We start from the raw sequence: 21825 nt of genomic DNA on the forward strand, positions 1-21825 counted from the left end.
ACTCTCATTACAGAACTTCTCCACATTAAAATGAAGGATAAGAAACTAAGAAAGCCAATCCAAAACCCAAAGCAAGCACTTTTACAAGCCCTTCTCTGGCAAGATATTTAAGCATCTGGGGAGTCCCTGTGACTATAAACTATGTAACTACCACAACTAAAATTGTGTATCTTATCTCAGTGCAAGAAGCTTATTTGCAGCTGAGATCACAACACAAGCCTGCAAGTGCAGAATTCAGATATGAATAATTCACAATACGCTATATCACATTCTGTTCTGTACTACATTTCCTTTAAAGGACCATCCCGTAGAACTGATGCACTCTTAAGATAGGGCCAATCACACACTTTTTGGCATACAGGGATTTATTTTGGAATAGTGGTCCAGTGGGCAAAGAATAAACATAAAACAATCCCACCAACAGAGTTACGTGTACTGTAAGTGGAGTGACAATCCATACAGAGAAATTCAGCAGGAAGGTAAATGCAAAAGAATGGAATGCTCTATAAACAGCAGACACAAGGCTTCATGACAGTTCACAATTAATTGTACCCAGTGATACAGCATCATCATATCAACTGTACAACGGTAGGCCTATACAAATCTATTTATAGGCATTTGGATTGCCTCTGTCTGAAGAGCTCAGCTGGATGTGAAGGGCTCTAGTTCAGCACAATACCTGATCACTTGCCTAACTTGGAAAAAACAGGTATAACTTTGCTGAATTGATGTTTAAAAGCTTTGTGTCTGCTTGGAAATGAAATCACAAGTACTCTTGAGCTACTGTGAATTTAACTGATGAACTCTTCAAAGTTCATAAGTGAACAATGATGCAGAGAGAACAGCTGATGAAAACTTTTCCCTTTCACGTTCATTACCTTCTCATTTTCCTTCCTTTTCGGTAACCTGCTATACTTTGCCATGGACACGTCATGTTCTGCAGACAGGGAATAATATTTTTTTTTAGAAATGTGATATGTGTGTGCCTAGATTAAAAAAAGTCTTCTGTGATGTAACAGGTGCACACCATTAGAAACAAACAAAACAGGGAAACATACCATTGCTAGCAAGGCCAAAAAGATCCTTCAGTGTGCTTACTTCTGGAAAAGAGAAATCAAATATTCATAGTAATACCAGCTGTAAACACTTTGATCAACTGAGACCATTTATGGCACATTTAATGCCTAAGTCACTCCAATCTTTTCAAAGCAGAGATGCGTAAGTTGTGCCTGTCTTGAAAATGACAAACCAGATCAGCTGCTAAAGAAATGAATAGGCAGATAGCAAATTACGTCAAGTGAGTTTACTCAACTGAGCAAGTTATCGCTATGAAAAATATTCTTTATTCTGTCAGTGTCATTTACCCAAAAAAGCACCATTTCAGCACGCTCATTATGACAACAGCCCCACCACTATCACAAAAGACTGGCAGTTCTGAACGACCTCCTGACAACGCTTATGTCATATGGAGAAATCTAAGTCCCAAAGACATATGAACTGAGCTCCTTTCCTGTACATGAATCTTCATTAACATGGAACATTTTTTGCTAAGCTCCTTTGTGAAAAGAAATAGAAATCTAACACATCTGGCTGCTGGCTCCGATGCTGACATAACAAACACTGACCATGAGTTTCTGATGCAGGTGGAAGGAGGAGAAAGCAAAGAGGCGACTCAACTTTCACAAGTGTTGGGTACAAGCTACTCTCAGTGCCCACACCAATGTATGCTGCAACTGGCAAAACCCTTCTCAAAAAGCTACAGAGAAAGCACATTCACAAGAACAGACATTATGCAACTGTGAAAAGAATAAAGGGAAATTGTACGATGTCATCATGGTCTCTGATTATTTGTAACAGCCTACACATTAATCAGCTTCATGCCACCTTTTTCTCCCCAGAACACTACCTTGTGACTCTAAAGCAGAAAGACAGGAATTCTTCACAGGTGTCACTAACTTGTACCCAGAGGTTTCTACAATATTTAATACATACACATAACAAGATCAGAAGTAAAAACAAGAACACAGTTAATCTTCCTTGCTTAATCCTATGATGAAATTTCAATATGGCCAGGCCTCTACTAAAAATGCTGCTGTACAGATTGTGTTAGAGAAAAACATAAGTTGTGGTGGATGGATAAAACAACAAAAAAAGAGATTCTGACATTCAGAGATGCTGAAGAAACTTTCATTTTTTGTCATGAAGCAATTAAGGATTTGGTTGCACGCTTCAGGCTTCACTTGTTTTGTTGGGTTTTTTAATATATCTTCTTTTATGAACCGGGGGGCAGAATCCATAAAGATGGGAGCAGAATCACTGTCTCAGTGGAGGCACACTAAAGAGGTGGGAAAGTGTTTATAGAAGCAAGATTTTACCATCCAAATACTGCCTTATATTTGACATTATATTATAAACAAAATAACTATTGATGTCTTCACAATTTCAAATGAGATGCTACAATATAAGGAACCTTAACTAGGCACTGTTTTCCTGTAGTTGTTTTGTCTCCCATCAAAATGATGTCTTTTAAAAGACATAAACACAACTGAGTTTCATGAGTTGAGAAATGGGCTTTAAAAAAAAAAAAAAATAAAATGCTGCAGTAAAATCTAATGTTTCTTTTGCATGAATAGGTTAAAGCGTCCTTGACCTTGAATACGAACTCACTCCTTTTGAAACCACACCAAATGTTTGCATTATTGCTCTGCTGTTTAAGTAATGAATTTCCAAGTTTGTGCAATCAGGTTACTTGGATGGCCAAGGATTTAAAGCAGACCAAATTGTTAAAAGGGAGGGAATATACTATACTCTGAAGTTAAAAAAAAAAATCATTCTTGCTTGTGCTTTTCAAACAACTCCAAACTTCTGAAGTGGGATAAATACTGTTTGCAAGCCAGATTCACTGCTACATTTTCCTTCTTTAGGCCATTATGACATCAATGACTTCAGTAAAATTACACTAAAGTAAAAGGAGGGTGACCCAACAAAGGACAAAGCTGAGTATTTTCAAACTTGCACCATATGGTATATGAAACATTATGTGGTGAACTTGCACTATTTAAGTCTGAGTAAAAGCATGCAGCTGTCAATGAAATTCTGTAGCAGAAAAAAAAAAAGAGAAAAATAACACAAAAACCTTTTCTGTGAATCATCAAAGAATAAACTATTACATGACATTATGTTTATTATGAAATAAGCAAGAAGGAACACATGAGGAAAATTAAAACTTAAAATAAAATTTACCTGTGAGATCCTTTTCCCGAAATTGGATTATTGGTAGAACCATTGTATCTGCAAGCTGTTTTGCCAATTCAGAATGAAGAATATTGAGCTGAAACAGAGAATAGAGGAATGCCCTATTTACACACAGTGTAAATAAATACTAAAAAAACCAAACCAGCACTCCACAGCTGTTGAAGCACATCTGCCATTTGTGCCCAGCAGACAAAAATAGTATATAATGTACTTCAATGTACTTCACTGCTTAAAATACATTTCTCAAGATATGTGAGACAGATGGAGATTTTCCCCTAAATGCTTAATTCCTGCTTTATGCTCAATCCACTCAATCCAAGGATCTAAAAACTTTACAGTTCCCATGTACTGTATGCGGGCAGTTCACTTGACCATTAATGCTAATGCTTAACACAACAGGATTTAATCTGTAATAAGCCTTTATTAACCAGTTTTTGTTAGCCTCTACACCACAGGGTTACAGTCTCACTGCCATGACTAGAATCTCTTTCTATTCATGAGGGTTACCAAGGACACAATCACAACAGGGGACAAACACAATGAAAGGTCCCATTCAAATATTTTACCTTCAAAGCAGTTGCCCATTCTGGGTTTTGTAAGCATTTCTCTAAAATTCAGCGCCATCGAGATGTATTTTAAAGCACTCGTGTGACGCTGTTTAGGATGAAGGCAAGGCTCTCACGTCAGCAGTGGCACGCTAAGAATATTAGATGGGTTCAGGTAGGACAACTATCAATCACACTGCTCGAGTGCCTGATACTACAAACTAGGAGTGTGCCACACGCTGAAATGATATTCTGCCCGCTTGCTCGCTGTATCCTGAAGGCCTCTAGCTGGAGTTATGCCGGTGAGGATGAAGTCAGTATTTCCCACTAGACAATACAAAACTAAACCAGCACAATTCAATGCCCGTAGAACAGACAATTGAGAAACGGGTACAGGGGGTAGCTAACACCCAGAAAAGGAGGCTGAAGAATGGAAGAAGTTCTTGTGAGGGAAAACGTGACTGACAACTGAACAGAGAGGCTCTCAGCTTTCTGCTCCCAAATGGGATGGTTCTTTTGTACCTGGGAAGGAGAAAGTTCTTGTTTTGATTTATTCTTAGTTCACGTAGACAAGCACCAGACTTGTAACAGTAAGTGCTCCATTCAAGTATCCCTTTAGAGCAGCTGTGCAGCAGGAGAAGCGTAAGGGAGAAGTTAACCTTTCTCTCATTATATTGTTACAGTTATCCATGGGCTCTAAAGATTTTAACTTATTTTTTGCCCCACAACCCTCCTATCTCCTCTCCCAAAAAGCAGACCACAACACAGCCTTTTGCTTACCTAATGAAAGTTGAAAGTAGAGTAACAAGAAGAACTACACTTTTCTGATGGCACAGTCCCGCTCACAACAGAAAGAGCGATGTGACAAATGATACTTAAGCAATAAAGACCTAGGTACTAAGATTATATTGAAATGTTATATGGGCAGGTCTAATAAAAGCATTTAGAAAGACTCTCGTTACTCAGCAACAACCTACAGAGTGTAGATGTGTTCAGCGCACACAGCTGTAGTACCTAACCTGCCCTCAGCCGGCATTTCTGCAGCCTCCTCTGCAGAAACCTCTGGATTCTGCGTGACCTCACAGCAACTAAACTGCAACTTTACTAATTCACAGCTGCCCTGCATCCATCCCTGACAGGTTTTGGCTTAAATTGCAGTGTTTAAAGCTTCAAAACGTAAATGCCATTTTTAATTTAATTCCATTTAAGATGGCCCCAGTCTAGATGAAACGTCTGGTTTCAGGCTCTTTTTGAATTCCCCTGTTTAGGAAGTTCAGCTTTGCTCTGAGGACAGCACGTGGGATGAAGCCACAGTAACAGCTCTAAAAACTACAGAAGGGTGATATTATACTTCACCCCAATTAAATAACTCTAAAAAAACCCAGGCACAATCTAGCCTTCAGTGGAAAAGCTGAGAATCAAAGGGACAAAGACCAAAAGAAAAAATACTAGCATTCGATATTGCAAAAATAGAATATTGACAATTGAAATTACCTCATCCACAACTTTTGAAAAGTAATGAAGGGTGGATATCACTTCTTCATCTCCTTTACCTAAGGCAAAATGCTGAAAACAGAAACACACATTTGGTCCATAAATCACTAGAGGCGAGTATAAAATACAACATTTGTTTTACTATAAAGGTAATGAATACTCCTACAAAATGCAATAAATGATAAAAATAAATGGAAAAACAATAACTAATTAATACATACTCTTTTACCCTGCTCCTGTTGTTTTTTGTTGGGTTTTTTTTAAAGATTCTCAGAATGACCCAACTCCCTTGAACACACTAGGGATTTTTACAACAGCCTTCACATGAAACCAAGTGAAGCCAATGCCCTAAGCACTTCTGGAAACCACACTATTTAGACAGACTTCTTTGCAAGTGCTGAGGCTGAAAAAAAATCAAAAAAATCAAAGGCATATGTTGAGCATACCTGCTTTTCATAGGCAAGGAGCTGCTTCGAAAGCTGTTGTGTGGCAAGACACATTTCATTCTACAAACAAAAGTGACATGTTAATAGAAATAATGAAAGGTCTTTAGCTCTGCTGCTTCTACTACTTTGCTACCAGCTTCTTCACTGAATCTGCAACTACTTACGCAAATCATTCAATAGTATGCAACCAACCAGTCCCAAAATATCTGCATAGAGAAGCACTAAGAACAGCACACTTCAGACCTAATCAACACACATTTTGTTTAACTACTTTGAATACGGGTAGGATTCGGGGTTTAGCTTTGGGTTTGGGGTTCCCCCCCAAATAACAAAATTAGAACAACCTCAAACATGTAAGCTGTCATACCAGCATAAGAATGTTTCTTATTGGTTAATCATCTTTCCCCAAAATCCACAGCAATAAAGAGAACCAGTAGATGTGCCTTTATGTAACGCATTCACACTCAGGGAACGTGGTGATGTAATTACAGTGCTTTAAGTTGATACAGGAGTACAAAACAGCACATAATTCTGTGTTGTCATGGCTAAACTGGCCAATGAAAGTACACACATCCTTAAGACATGCTTAGTCAAAGCAAGACTTGCAGAGAGGTGGTGTAATTTTGCTTGACAGCTAGAAAAAAACAGACAAGCACTGGCATATGTCAATCTTTACTCAGTGTATTCCTAACAACAGTGTATTAACTCCTCTGTTCCTGATTTGTTAACAATGACTTAAAACTGGAATAAAAGAAAAAGTGGAAGGGATCTGTCCAACCCCTGTCAGATCCTCCTCTTTCTCAGTAATGCAGGATACTAATCACTTTTCATTCAATTTCATTCCTCTCTCCAAACACATAAGGCCATAGAGAGTTTGTAAAACTCAGAGCAATCTTTGAACTACTTTAATAGCACCCTCTATGCTGGGGCTGGTACAGAGAACCATTAAAACTGGGACAGAGTTTCTGTGCTGTCTTGTTCTCCCTCGTCGTCCTGAGCACACAGAGCATGGCACAGTTAGCTATCTGGGCCAGAGATTCTGAAACACCCTTCACTTTGGCTTGATGCCACCTCTGACACACTGCATTACAGCCTGCTGCTTCTACACCACCTTTGCATGCCAGGAAGGAGGGCTAATATGGACAGCAAGGCCCAAACACTTAGCCAGAGTCTTAAGAACACCCAAGTGCTCAGAAAGAACAGAGAGACATAGCCACAGCCGAGGTAACAGCAGCTGTATGTGACCACATGGCAGAAAAAGATGGGTGAGCTAATTCTGACCAACTTAAAACACTGGTGGCTGGAGATGAGAGAGCAGAGACCTTCCAAGGTACAAACAAGGGCTCAGAATTGAGTTAATCTGGGTCCAAACTCAGACCATGTGCACTCTAGGACTATTCTCACCTCACAGTGATGAATTATTCTTGTTTCTTGTCTCTGACCAATTAGTAACAAGAATTACACTTTCATACAATAAAAATGCCAAGGATTCATGTAAGATTTGCAGGTTGGTTATGGAGACTGTGTAGTTTTTAATATTAAAAAGCTTTACACAAACACTTGGCATTTAAGTATTTCCCAAGCCAATGGATGAAAAAGCATGTCATGCTTTATAATGAATTACCAAACCTTGTTAAGGGCTCAGGGAAGGACAGGAAGGAGCCTCAACTATCTGCCCCAGGCTGTAAGAACATCTGAGAGGCTTTGCCACCTTCCAAGTGGGAGCTAGCAAGCAACGACAGGAAGGATGAGACTCTTTCTATGTGGACTGATGACATTAAAAGGGTTGTTTTGTTTGTTTGTAAGCATGTGGGTGGAGTCCAAAGATGAATTTAAGATTACAAAAAGCAGCAGAGGTTCTCGGACCTAGGATCGTTTTCATAAACACAACCTCAAAGATAGAGCTGAGTAAGAGCTGCAAGAAGACTAAGTCCTCACACAACAACTGTGATGCCATCTGTCAGTGGTACAGTTGGGTCAGGGCGAGAGAAATCTTTTGAAATAAACTGTTAGAAACATGCCTCTTTTTTTTTCCCTTTATTGTTTCAGTTCACTTATTCCTGCAAAGTCTGCAGCTATGTGATCTGTTCTGAACTTGGAAAATAAATGCTTCTGGCTTAAACTTGCTAAGACTAAAAGAAGCTTCAGAATAACAGGCTGATGCCCTATTCCTTTGTGTTAGCCATCCTCAAAGCTTCTACCAGTCTGGTTTTTAAAGACTACCAGATCTTCCGTTTCCTCACCCAATATCCAATGAGCAACAAAGAGTTACTCATCTGTGTGGGCCAGTCTGAGGATGGGCAACGTAGAGCTGTGTGGAAGAAGCATCTTCCAGCGATCACCACTCCCCAAGAGCAGTTCCCAGTACGTGACAGGAAAATGAGAGAATACATAAACCATGAGGGTCTCAAAGGGGTGTAAGTTAACATCGTATCAAGTATATGAACAGGTGACAACAGCCACATATAGACCCCAAACAGACATTCATGGCATGCTGCTCCAGGTACAGCATAAATTGATGGAAGGTCCTGACATAAAATTTACTTTGGGATTTTGGGGCAATTTGGGGAGAACAGTTCCACACGTCACTGATATCCCATTGATGCCAGGTCACGCTTTTCTCTTACAGGCTCAGTACTTTGTGTCAGAACACCAGGAACTTGTTACTCAATCCCTGACCATGTGGAAGAGTTAATTCTGGGTCCTTCATCCTCCCTACCAACCTCTGCCAGACTTTGTTTCCATTAGAGGTCCAAAATGATTAATTTTATCACTAGGAAAAAAACCCCAACAACTAAACACACACACACCTCCCACCCCCAATATTTGCAAAGAAATCAAATTAAACTAGCAAACTGAAACAAAGTCACATTGCATAAGGAACAGGAAGCAGGCAAAGTGCTCTGCTGACCTAGTGGTAATACTGCATTGCTAAACACACTAATCTGGGAAAGTTTGGTTTAATCCTCCTCCCCCGCTCTACCCTCTCCCCAGCTCCCGGCACTAATCCGTCTCAAGACTTAAAAGTTATTTGCATTACTTCAATTGACATATCCACTAAATCCAGGCAAATTGTTTTAACAGGTTTTAATCTATTTCCAAGACATTTTCCCATGGAATACAGCAACATGTACTTCTTTCATCCTGAAGTGACTAAAATTCAGTATACTACAGCAAAAGAAAAGCTACTACACAATCTTGACTGCCTGCTCACATCTCTTCCACATTACTTTGACATTTCAGAATTCACCAAGCGTTTCTGGAGTGTGAGAGCTATTGATGAGATGATGAATCAGGCAGAAACCCAATAAAATCCTGAACAGAAATCAAAGTATTCTAAATGAAGGCAAAACTACCCAGTACCGGGCCTCGCAAATACATTCATTTTCATTAGATGATTTTACTTAGCAGTGAAAATTAACGTAAAAAAGTATACTGGAGGGAAAGAAGAAAGGACTATAAGCAAATAGGTATCAAGCAATCGGTTATGATCACAGATGTGCTGACTTTTTTTTCTTTTTTACTCTTGGCCAGCATGCTAGGGCATGCTAGCCCTAGGAAAAGATTTTTATAAAGTTCACTAATACCAGTTCACATAGATAACGTAATGGAAGTGGTGTCTTGAATCTAGCATTAATCTATCAGAAATGAAAAAACAACAGATTAAAAACCATTGTTTAATTCTCAAGTTATTTCAGTACCTCACTCTGCCTTCAATAAGACAGCAAGAAAATGTCCAACTGTTATTTCTAACTAGTGCCAAAGCAAAGGCATGTGATTTTTCTGGGTTGATTCCACCTTCTTCATTATCACCTTTATTCACCAAGCTGTTCATATCATCAGAAGACAGTATGATTTCTCTGTAACCCATCTGTAATAAAACCTCCATGCCATTAACTATTTACCACTAGTGATACAGTCCATCCCTTTTTAGGATCTCTTTTCGTATTTTTCCAAAATAAACTCTGAGGGCTAATACACTGAAGTCAGAAGATACTTCTATAGACAGTCATCTTAACAGACTCCAGATTTGAGGGCATGTAAAGGATTAAGTTGAGCTATAAATTAACTTCTGAAGACAGAGAGCTATTCCAGCATGTCCAATTCCAATCTCAATATAATGAAGCTTTCTGCAGAGCTACTTTCCTACTCCAGCTAAAGCTGGCATTTTTAAAACTCTGCAAGCAACCAGCACAGAGAACTACCAAAAGCTTCTTCATGTAAACAAGCAAGATGCTAGTAAAGGTATTGATTCATGCACCCTATATGTGCAGAATGACATGTAATAAAATTTGGCTTACATCTGGGAAAGCTTAATGCCTCATAAATGAGAAAAAAAACAGGTAAGTGGTTGAAGGGAGAGGCACGTTGCAGCCTTCTCATCTTTTCAGAACTAGGGAAACACATTTACCTTCAGAACTAGGCACAGCGCAAGAACTGTACCAAGAACTGGGTCTTGATACAAGTTTTATGCAGCTCTGTCTACATATGCATGTCATCTTCATAAAAAATAGAGTTCTCCTCCAGCAATCGAGTAAATGTTACAGTCCTACAGGCTTAGGTTTGCATATTAAATAGCTTGGAAACCTGAACCCTGGGTGAGAGAAGCTAAGCCTCACCAGGGTGCTCGGGCTGCCCAGCACTTTACAAGATGAGGGTAACATATGGCTTGTCCTGCTGCTGATTCACAGGATGGCATTCAGTCCTCATAAATGCAAACGGTTCAGCCAAGGATCATCTAATAGCTTCAAGAAATAGAAGACACTAGTCAAAACTCTGCTGTAAAACAGCAAAAGCAGCTACAGTACGATGACTAGTTCAACAGGGAAAGAATCTCTTCAGTTTCTTGCAAAACAATTACTATCAGCAGGGCATCCATACATTTATGCCTCCCTGTAGTACTCAAATCTCCAGATGCTGCTTAGCACAATGTTAACTTGCTTCTGGGCATGGTGACAACTCCAATTTCATAGGCAGTATTAAAAACAACTCCCATGGCTTTGTAAATACATTAGTTCTCATGTGATAATGCTCTGCTTACCTCTGTTAGCAACATATGGTGAATATGCCTCAGGAAGTGCATAGGTATATGATGCAAACTTACAATGAATATGGAACAATAATATATATGCTATTTCACAAAATTCAGTGTTGACAACTGTAATTTATTGCAAGTGTTTGTCCTACCTAATACTCTACTGAAGCTTCTGTATGTGGAACTGAAAGTTTACAAAACACTAACTTAAACTTCATTATTTCAAAAGGTTTTGGGGAAAAAAAAAAAAGTCTTATCATTTGAAAAGGCATCTGAGGGTTTGTTGCATCAGACATGAAAAGAAAGCAATTAAAAGAAAAACTGTTTCAGTGCTCACTTGTTAGTTTAGCAAGAACTAGTTTAAGAATTCTGACCACTTCGGGTTAGCTATGCAACATAATAAATATGAAAATCGGTCCATGCCCTAGGGAGCTTGATACCTATCTACCAAGTTACAGCCTACTGAAGTCAATACATAGGAAGATGAAACAAGCAGCACTGGTGAAAAATGCAGACATGAGGTGTCATGGAATTGGGGAGAGAAATAACACTGGTATAAAGCACTACCTGAAATAGCTCTGGGGAGATACAAATTGTCCCAATACCCATGTAACGTGGTACATATAACCCAAGACTATTCCGTAATTGTCACGAGTTTCCTTAAGAGTCTGGACATAAAAAGGCAGTGAGCCCCAGAGGTTGCTGCTGCTTTGCCCGTGTGACTCTGGAATCACAGGACAACCGCTCAGAGACATTGATGCTGAACAGAATTACACTTCACAGTTCCCATGCTGTTCTCTCTCTGGATATACTGATAAAGACAACATGGGTTTCTTTGTATTCCTCTTCTGCCATCGCTGCTCTTAGTATCTAGACAGATTTGTCAGGAATGATGTGATGAAACCTCTTTCCAATGACAAAATACTGCATCTTACTTTCCTCTAATGTGCTTAACTGTTTATCCCTTCTAATAGAGAGTAGAGACACAACAGTCTCCTGAGTTTCTAACTTTTTGTTTCAAGTGAAGATCCCAGCTAAGCCATTTTTGTGGCATGACGAAGAACTAGAGATGATAGTAAAGCTCTGAAAACATAATTAACTATGACAGTGAGAAGTCAGGAATGTAAACTGGACACGCTTTGCTCATACACCATTGCGAGAGCCTCAGCGTGCAACTTAAGCAAATGAAATTTTCTAACTTCCTGCATTATGTGTTGCCCAGGTAACCAAATGCCCAGAGTGATGAACACAACATTCACAGAAATCGGAAAGCAGTAATTCCAGATGCATCATCAGAGCTTGCTTGCAAGGAGGAATAACTATGAGAACAAACTCTGTAAGGAAGATTTCCTCTATAAGACCACTAACGTGATAACGACTTCAGGGTACCACAGCAACAGATGGGAGAACTACAGTAGGAAGTACAATATGTACTCACAGGGATGTGGTTTATTTGATGAAGAACTATAAAAATGCTTCACTATATTTACACACATGGGCTTGCCAGTTCAACCAAACCTCACTCCTAGAGCACAGCTCACACATTTGGTTCCTGTAACTTCTCCTTAATCATGCCATCATACATTGCATCTGCCTTGTAGCATCGCTACCTCTTTTTCACTGAAGAACTTCATGTGCAAAATAGTCACCACCCTATCACATCTGCTGTGGGCGCCCAAAGAGGCAAGAGCACTGTCCTGATCCTGCATAGCAACCAGGGGCTTGTCACACATTGAAGGCCTTGCCCTAAGGCAATCTGCTAGTGCCACCTCACCCAGCTGCCACCTAGTGTCATGGGCCCTTCCACACCAAGTGGCTCTGCGTGCCTAGGACACATATCTACTGCAACATCCTGCAATGCCTCCACCCTGTGATAGGATGCTGCAGATCCATCCTTCCACTCTTGGGACAAAAGCAGTTTCAAGTCCTTTCAAAGGTCTGTCTACATCCTTTACTGGGTGCATTCATTGGGATGGGCTTCATCCCAATGAATGCCCTACAGTCACTAGGAAAGTTACAGGTATGCGAAATTAAGAACTGCTTGATGGAAGTCTGAGAGGTTAGGTACCCAGCCCCTAGCCAAAATCTACAGCTTAACGGGAAAAATAAAATAAAATAAATAAAAACAGTAGTGTTCAAAAAGGTTCCTACTTTTCTAAGTTTTTTGAAAAAACCTTGGGCAAATATTTCTATCTTTCTCACTTTCTTTTCAAATGCACTGATCCAAGCCTTTTTAAAGCAGCTTGAGCTGTCAATTTACAAACTTACTGCTGCTCTGCACACAAAGCAGTGGTCTGGGACAAATATATGCATATATTCACATGGATAATTAACAGCTTGCAGTTGGTACTAATTGCTACTCCCCTGAGACTTTGCACTGCATCCATTCAGAACCACCAACTATTGTTATTTGATCACAAGCTACAGTGGTTTGAATTACATGAAAATCTGAGTTTTCATCACAAGAAACACCAAACTTGTAGTAAACTTCTCCAGAAAATTTTTAAAATATGGTTGAGACACATCTGGGAAATTTTAAAGTTCAGAATGTCATTAGGAAGAAAACAAGATTTACGTTTTTAAAACTGTCCTAACTGTTTTGAGGGAGCACAGACCCTGATTTTTCAATACTGTGGACTGGTACAACCCACTGCTGTTTTGTCTGACTGCCATGACTGTGATTCCAGCCATTTTTATGGCTGTGCAAACAGAACTTGTGTCACTGCTTCAAAGTAGGTCAGTAACTGTAATTCCTATTTTACAGCTAAGGAAAACAGAGTAGGGGATGACAATGACTTTGCAAAGACAAAATTTAAGTCAGGAAAGGCAAATTCAGAACCTGGCTTCTCACAACTCTCCATTTTACACTCTACTAAATCTCATTCCCTCTCAAAACGAAAAGGGTTGGTAGCACTTCCTAATATGCTGCTACTGAGGCCCAGACAATGCTTTTAACAACACACCAGCAAAAGTTGGTTTTCTTTCAAGCTGTGATTAGGCAGCAAAGAAATATTACACATAAATTTTTAACTGTTCATTCATGTTTAATGGGCAATTCAGCATTACACTTCTTTCTATGGCAACTGCAATCATACAATTTTACAATAATGGGTATGCCTCTCAAAAATTAAGGATGCATTCAGCCAGAAAGCATGTCTTCCTCTGAAATATTCAGGAGCAGTTCCTTAAAAGGGTATCTTGCTATTTGCAAAGCTCAGTAAAACTAGTCAGAAGTCAACGTTAGCCTACAAAACAGGAACATTCTCTTGGGAACTAACCACTGTGTATGGCTGAATCAATTACTTCCATTAATTTTTATTTAAAAAACAGAATTTTGCCCCAATTTTAGTGTGTTCTTTTAGGTCTCAGGCCAAAATATCAAGAATTTTTAAAGCACACATAGAATAAAAACGTAATTACTATGATCTACTTATGCTTTCTTGTTACTGCAGTGTCATTTTTTGGCCAGGAATGGATCCTGAGAACACAAACCCAAACTGAAGTCACAACACACAGTGATTCCCAAGGAATTAAATGGCAGAAGCAGAAACACTAAGAACACTAAATATTGATTCAATGACTTTTGTAAAATCCCTAACTGGCCACTAAACCTGAATTTTCCCAAGTCAGTGGCAGAGCAGGGTACTCTCCTCCACATCCTTAGAAAGTCTGACTTTTAACAACTGCTATGCACCTCCCATCTCAAAATGGCATCAAGCATCTGATGAGCTATTTCAAGGAACAATATCCAATATTCAGAAGCGACAATATTTAGATCAAACTAAGGCATGAAGTGTGCAGGAAGAAAGTGGCCAAGAGGTGCTGGGATGAGGTTACAGATGGGTAAATGCGCTGAGACAGTGAGAAGAAAGAGGAAATGTCATAACTGTGGGGCAACAGAAATGGAGAAGGCTAAAAACCGAGATGGAAAGGAAGAGGCAAACAAAAGCAGACAAAGCATTTTTTTCATGAATCACAGGCCAGAGTAACTGCTTCCTAAAATGCCATCCTAAAAAGGCATCAGTCAGGCAAAAGGACATGTAGTCCACAAGCTGGACGTTTAATAATCAAGACGTATTTGTCCTCCGATTGCCTTTGGTCTCAGATTGCTACCATCCAACGTGCCCACACTCTTGCTACTCTTAAAAGCTCAGTGACTACCAAAATGCCCATCACTGACTTTGAGTGCTGATATCATGTCACCTTTCCAGCTCCTGGCTACGTACTGTATTGTTTTCCAAGTACATGAGCTGTGCTGTAAGCCTCTGATTGCTCTGCATTTGCACAGGATCCAGGACATGAAGACTTTGAAGCTCTCCAAAGCTGGATCTTCAGGTGTAGGTAGCTAGATCCTAGGTAGATGGCTTTCTTCCAAGTCATACTATCAGTGACTCAGAGAGAGCAATCCCACCAAATCGACATACACTTGCAGTATTTTTATAGCTGAACTGATTCCTGATAACATAAGAATCAGGCATTCAGTCTTCCAGTAAATTCAGAATACCCCCGTTCTCCTCCTCTGTGTCCTCTGATTTACTGGTTTGAGAATAGAAAAGTTGTTGTTTCTAAGGAACTTAGGTATCTAACCTACATAAATACTTGCCAACCTTCCATGAGATGCTGTGTATGTCTTTAAAGACCTAGATATGGTATTGTGAAATACCTAGTTTCATGCACATGGGAATCCTACCTTCACTGAAAATCACTCAGATTTATAATGATATTTTCCAAAGCATTGGATGTGATTTACCTTACAAATTTCACTTTCAAAGGGATTTAGTCATCTAGGTCATGCAAGTGCTTTAGGAAGCGTTATTTTTTTTCCGCTCCTGCTCCCATATTTTTCACATTAACTACTTTAGGTACTCAACTTCAGTATGACTCTGTGTACATTCTCTCTGTAATCAATGGACATAGACAGTTCCTTCCAAAAGGTGAGTCACAGCATCTAAGTTAGATGCCTAGAGTCAGCATGAATACCTATCCGTGTATTGTGTCTACATTTAGGCAAGCAATTTTGTCAAGGCTGGCCTTCCAATGTACCATAAAATGAGGACATACCACAATTTTTCTTTTACTAACTGTCTGGAGACAGACAAAGCAGGTAAGATTTTTTTTCATGCATATGACTTTTCTCAACATCAAAGGCGGGGAGGGGCTGAGATATCAGATGGAAAACACCCACAACTTCTCTTAAACCACAAGAGGTGCAAGTACTTGGCAACTTTCATGTAAATAACAGCATCATAATAGCAATTCATCTTCTATTGCACATCGAACAAAAGAAACACAAATGAAAAATTACCTGAGCACCATAGACTCGTTGCATTGCCTGAAGCAACTGGTTTGTATAGTCAGTAAGGGTTCCTGCATCTTCTTCAAATACACTGAGCAAAGACCGAGTCTTCAATAAAAGAAAAAAAGCAAATGGTTTTAGTCCTGAGTGAAAATATTAAAAACGAACATACACGACTGTAAATAGATGGTAGCAAAAAATACAAATCAAATCAGAAATAATAAGCCTTTAACTTTGCATGATTCTGTTTATTCAGAATCTCAAAACATGTGGAAATTAGCCCTTCTCTTATGGATAGGGAAACTGAGGCATAAGGAAGCAAAGTGATATGCAAATATGCAAAAACCTATGGCCAAATCCTGACTCCCAGTCTTTTGTTCTAACTAATAGACATTCCCTCCAACATAATCAGGAATGTAAAAAATCCTGAATATCTGCCTGCTGACTACAGTAATCCAAACCATGTTAAGGACTCTGGGTCAAACACCACTGCTTGCTCACTTTACTTCTCTAATGTCAGACTGTTAAAAGCACCCCTTCCCATGAGATAATTTACAGAGTATTATTCACTCTCAACTGTCTTGAGCAACTCTTAAAGGGCCACTGCCAAAGCTAGCTGACGTAATGGGACCAAACAACTGAGTGTTCATCTACAACAACAGGCAGAGAAGTATACACCCACTCAGAGATACCCTGTACTTTCTCCATTCTGATAGCTCATCCTTGTCAGCAAACGGGGAAAACGGAGCAAAATGACTTGTGTTATCTTAAAGACATGAATTCCCTTGGTTTGTTTTGGTGGAATCATCGGGAACAAAGAATTACGTTGCTGTCACAGCTCGTGAGATAGGAAACAAAGATATCTCAGAATAATGCCGAGCTCCAGAATTTTCTAGATCGACAATAACGAAAGACGGAAGACTGTCCCTTTAACAAAGTCACGATCCATCCTTAGTCTCAACTTTGTAAATCCAATCTATTTGATGCTAACTGGCAATGTCTTTCCATCTGTACAGCTAATTTATATGACATTAATCAGTTTCACCTGCTTACATGTGGGGCACATATAAAGTCCAGTACCTTCATAATCACATCAGTCCTGTAACAAAGCAAGTTATTACAGGAATGTCTAATGTACCTGAAGTATCCAGGTTCAAATCTGGAAAATGTATTTCAAAGATTTAAGATAGTTTTAAGTTGCTCCACTATTTTAACAGAAGGCACATGTACTTCCCCAAGGCATTTATTCTTCTCTACAAAACTCTCTGCCCAGGCTTTATGTTTGTCCTGAAAAACTCAAAACTGGCATCTTTCAAGAACACTGGCCTGAGATTAAGGATCATTTCATCTCTGCCAAGAAGTACCTAAGCCAGAAATTAGTGTTGCTCAGCAGTTAAGGTACATGATTTGGGAGACAGTGCTTAGGTTCTGTTCCAGACGTTGCATGGGAGTACTTCCATACCTTGAGTAACACTAAAGCTTTCAACGTTTCAGTCTGCTAAGCTGCTACAATACTTTGTACCTTAGAGACCCTGGCAGTCAATGCATTTGGGAAAGTAGTCTGAGATCTTAGCATGTAAGGAGATAAGTAATACAAAGTACTGTTTTCAAATAAAGACAACATAAACCCCAAAGAATGGAGAGAAGGCCAAGTCAATGAAATGGATACCAAGAACCCAAACTTACAAAGGTCCTTTCTGCTGAACTTCCCTACAAGGACAGTGGCATGATTTTGAGTTTTCCACACTAAGCTATTATTTCAGTAATTGAAAACATATTGCATTTAAAAAATATCTGGTTTTAAATGTTTTATCTTCAATGATGTATTAAAATAAGCAAAACTAATGCCAGCAATCTTCTATCTATACAGTGCTTATCTTCTTTGTTTTGTGTTACAGCATCACGTGAAACGCACAGGGTATGAAGATGATTAAAAAATAAATCTAGGGAAGGCAGAAATTATAAAACTTGACACAGTGTTTATCAAGACAAATCTCAAGCCAAGACTAAAAAGTTGAAAAGAAATTGCCTGAAGTAGGCTACAAATCACACGTTTCTGCACACTGGAAAAGGTTTTCAAACACAGGAATGTCAGCTACATTCCTAAATCTTTCTCAATTTTTGCAGGTTCAGTTTTTCAGATGTCTAAATACGGGCTGAGGTAGAACAGCTCTGGGAAATAATTTCTAAAAGTCTTGGCCTCAGTTATTAACACATTGTTCAAAAATAATAAAAACAATAAATGATTCAAGCAGTTTGGAAGTTATTCTTGGAAACTGTTATATTTAAGGACACCATTTTAAATCACTGCAACAAAATACCAGCATGTGTATATTTTCACTGTTGCTGTTTTGACAAATTCTGGAATAGCAGCTAATGCTGCTGAAATAAATCAGTAATCCAAATATTAAGCTAACATTTAGGAGGCCTCATTAATAGCACCATTATCTTGGCTTTCTGAAAACATTCAAAAAAATTTTCTACTCTCACGTAAGTAGTTCCCCTGGTTTTAGCATGACTGCTTATGTAAATTTCTCTCCTATTTTGTGGCCAAACACTTCAAAATCAAGACGCTTCTTATGGCCTTTTTCAGCCAGTGCCTGGAGACAAATCAAGACAAAAGTACTACATTGCTGGGGAGAGAGAAACCAAGTTTCAGAAAACTGATGAAGAAATAACTTTGGCCTAATTCTCTTCTGTCTTGTCCATAATTTACATACTTCCCACAGTTTATAGAAAGTGAAGTTATGTCCTCATTTTACCATCCCTTTGCATTGTTCTAAGTGACTCCACTGGCCAGAGGAGAATCAGGTCACTTTACGCAGAAGGAAAGGATCCCACCAGCTACTACACTGTGTGTTCTGTGGGACAGAGACTGCATTTTTGCTTTGATTTTGTAGCACCCAGCTCACAGAGGGGCCCTGTTACACCATGAATCTAAAGTTCTCCCCCCCCCCCCCAAAAGTAATAAAAATATAAAAGACTCGAAACATACACACCCCTGTGTCCTTGCATGAAAAAATACATTTTAGCAACGCTGGGCCATTATAAAAATTAAACAATGCCCCTCCCTCCCAAAGTTGTGCGACTTGAACACAAAGTAATGACCAAATCAAGCCAAAACATCCTGCAAATACTTGGGTTTATGCACAGCCTGGTATTTCCAGTAATTGCAAAGGAGATGTTAACAGCCTTCATTTCAGGTCAGAAGAAAGACGAAGACCTCCAAATTCAATTCAGTGCATTGTTCAGTTGCTTTCAGTCACTGTTACATTTTTAATCATTGAAGAAAGTGTTGACTGAAGAGGTAAATGAGTTCCACTATACCGCGTGTCAAGTTCTTCAGCTCCAGAATGCAATGGGGAGGTTAATACTTAAAACCTTAGTAACTGCTCATAATAAAGCTAGCACATTTTGGTAAACTGAGGAACACAGAACAGTTCAGGCTGGCAAGGAACTCTGCATGTCACTTTGCCCAACCCCTGCTCAAGGCAAGGCTGACTCTTCCATCAGGTTACTCAACACTTTTTCCAGTTGAGTTTTGAAAATCTACAAGGATGGAGATTCCGCATATGCCATATCAAACAGATGATGAAAATCATTCTTACTAGGATGGGATTTCATGGAATCACAGAAAACCAGAATAAGAAGAGGTGATCAAGATGAGCCTCAAGACTCATTAAGTCCTGACAGGCGCATGTCCAATCTTTTCTTTACAATGTCTCATGACATACTCTCTAACACCTTTCAGCAATCTGCTCCACAGCTTACCTATTCATTACTCTTCCTGATCCGAGTTAGGATTACAACACAGGGCTACTTGGGAGCAGGATCCATGCTGATCCATCTTGCCCTCCCTTCTTCTTTTCCTGCTTCACCAATTACTTCTGTATCTCTGTCTGTACCACACTTGGTCTTCAAGTGCATCTTCCCCACCCCCCTGTGAAATTTCCACTTTCCCCTTTCTCTTACTTCTCTCTTCCACCCAAACTTCCCTCCTTCCATCCTCCTTTCCCAGCTCTCAGGGGCTCACACCTCCCTGCCCCCCGAAAACATCATGACATGGCATGTTCTTTGCTGTGGGGTTTCCACAGTCCTCGGGGTGACTTCAGCAGCTGTGTCACATCACGGCTCCCAGCAGTGGGGCACAGGGCACTATACAGGGCTGGGCATAACAGAGGGGTGAGAGGAGAAACATTCTCCTCTGCCTGCAGGGGTTGGGAAGTAAAAGGGCAGCAACCACCTGTCCTCATTTCTCAGACTCCTTCAGAAAGAGGTCATCTTCAGTGAGATCCACCTCACCTCATCAGTGCTCATGGGACACCCCTGTACCTAAACTACCACCCTTGGGATCCCTCACCAGGAGCAGGGAGGAGCAGGCACGCCGGCCGTGACATTCCTTCAGCCCACTCCTGTCACTGCGGCCAGGTGACTCATAGCACCTCAGTCCGCCTTGCCCTTGGGGACCTTGGAGGAAGCCAGGGCACCAAGCCATGCCCACCAAGCCTTCCCCGGCATGGCTCACCTCTCCAGGGCAACCCTTACAGACACCCAGCGAACACCCAGATGGGACAGCGTGAGGAAAAACCCGAAGGGTCACTCTGAGGGAGGTGAGGAGAAAGGCCACCATGCCCCGGCCCCCTCACACCCCGCGCTGGGGTGCAACCCTCTTCTCCACAGACCCCCCAAGAGCAGACACAGCCTGGTTTTCCCTGACAAGACACCCCCTAAGAGGCCAAAACCTGCCCCCGAAGCTACACACACGGGTGCCCTTTACCCGCTTCACAGCATCCCCGCCGCCCGACGGCTCCTACCGGCCAACTCACCCTGACCCACTTCTCCGCCCGCCGGCAGCCCGACCCGCCGCCCTGCCCTCCCGCACCGCCCGCTGACACCCCGGTGTCCTCGCCGCGGGACGGCAGCTCCCCGGACCTCCGGAGGTATCAACCTTCCCCCGGCCCCGACCGGACCCAGCGGGCTGCCCGCCGGCACCGCCGGCTCAGGTGCGTCACACCGCCGGGCGGCCGGGCTCTCCCCACGGGGCAGGGGCTCCCCCGCCCCCTTCCCGCCCCAGCTTCACCCTGGCAGCGGGCCGCTACCTGCGGGCTGTCCTGCAAAGCCTCTTCCAGGAGGAGTTTATCGACGGCGGGCATGTTGGCGCTGCGGCCGGGCTGGGCGCAGGGAGCTTGAGTGCGCGGCGGCGGCTGGCACGCCCCGGCGGCGGGGCTCGGCGGTGTCCCTCCCCGCGGGGGCGGCCGCGGCTCTCCGCGGGCAGCGGGGCACGGCGGCTGGGCGAGCTGGCTGGCTCCGCTGGCGGGGTGGGGGCGGCAGCCCAGGGCCGCTCACTCCTCCCAGTTCCCGTCGGCCGGAGGAAGCGAGTCACGGGGAGGGCCGGCGGCAGGAGGGAGCGCGGCAGGCGGGGGATGGTTTCCTGCCGCCATTAACTCCGTCGCCGCGGCAGCCTCGCCTGTGGGGACGAGGCCTCAGATGGAGGGCGCCCGTTTACCCGCGGGCGGCAGGGGCTGGAATGGCCGCCCGCAGCCCCGCTCTTGGCTGCGTCGCCTGGACAGTAGGGTGGCGGGAAGGGGGATGCAGTGCGGGCTGCGGGATCCCCCCTCGGCTTGAGGGAGCTCTCCTTGGCCTTGAGGGTGCGTGGGTGTGATGGAAACCAGGGGAGGACGGCGTCCTCCAGGCTAGGCTTATGGGGCTTGAGGACCTCTGGCTGTGGGTGAGGTCCCTCAGGGTGTCGTGGTT

General features: G+C 41.6%; 1 protein-coding gene across 2 annotated transcripts in view; it reads right to left on the reverse strand.

The window, feature by feature from the left end:
* APPL2 (adaptor protein, phosphotyrosine interacting with PH domain and leucine zipper 2) overlaps positions 1–21224 on the reverse strand; it is a 37783-nt gene extending 16559 nt beyond the window's left edge. The window contains exons 1-7 of one of the 2 annotated variants that reach the window (XM_074165937.1): positions 21171–21224; positions 16081–16179; positions 5741–5800; positions 5295–5366; positions 3244–3331; positions 1059–1100; positions 879–937 (exon numbers count right to left, since the gene is read on the reverse strand). In XM_074165937.1, coding sequence (XP_074022038.1) covers positions 879–937; positions 1059–1100; positions 3244–3331; positions 5295–5366; positions 5741–5800; positions 16081–16179; positions 21171–21224 — 474 coding nt within the window. Of the gene's footprint in view, positions 1–878; positions 956–1058; positions 1101–3243; positions 3332–5294; positions 5367–5740; positions 5801–16080; positions 16180–21170 lie in introns of both variants that reach the window. The other variant, XM_074165928.1, reaches the window with a different exon arrangement.
* Positions 21225–21825: the final 601 nt, after the last annotated feature.

The sequence above is a fragment of the Numenius arquata genome, chromosome 2 (assembly GCF_964106895.1).
Source record: "Numenius arquata chromosome 2, bNumArq3.hap1.1, whole genome shotgun sequence".
Taxonomy (NCBI): Eukaryota; Metazoa; Chordata; class Aves; order Charadriiformes; family Scolopacidae; genus Numenius; species Numenius arquata.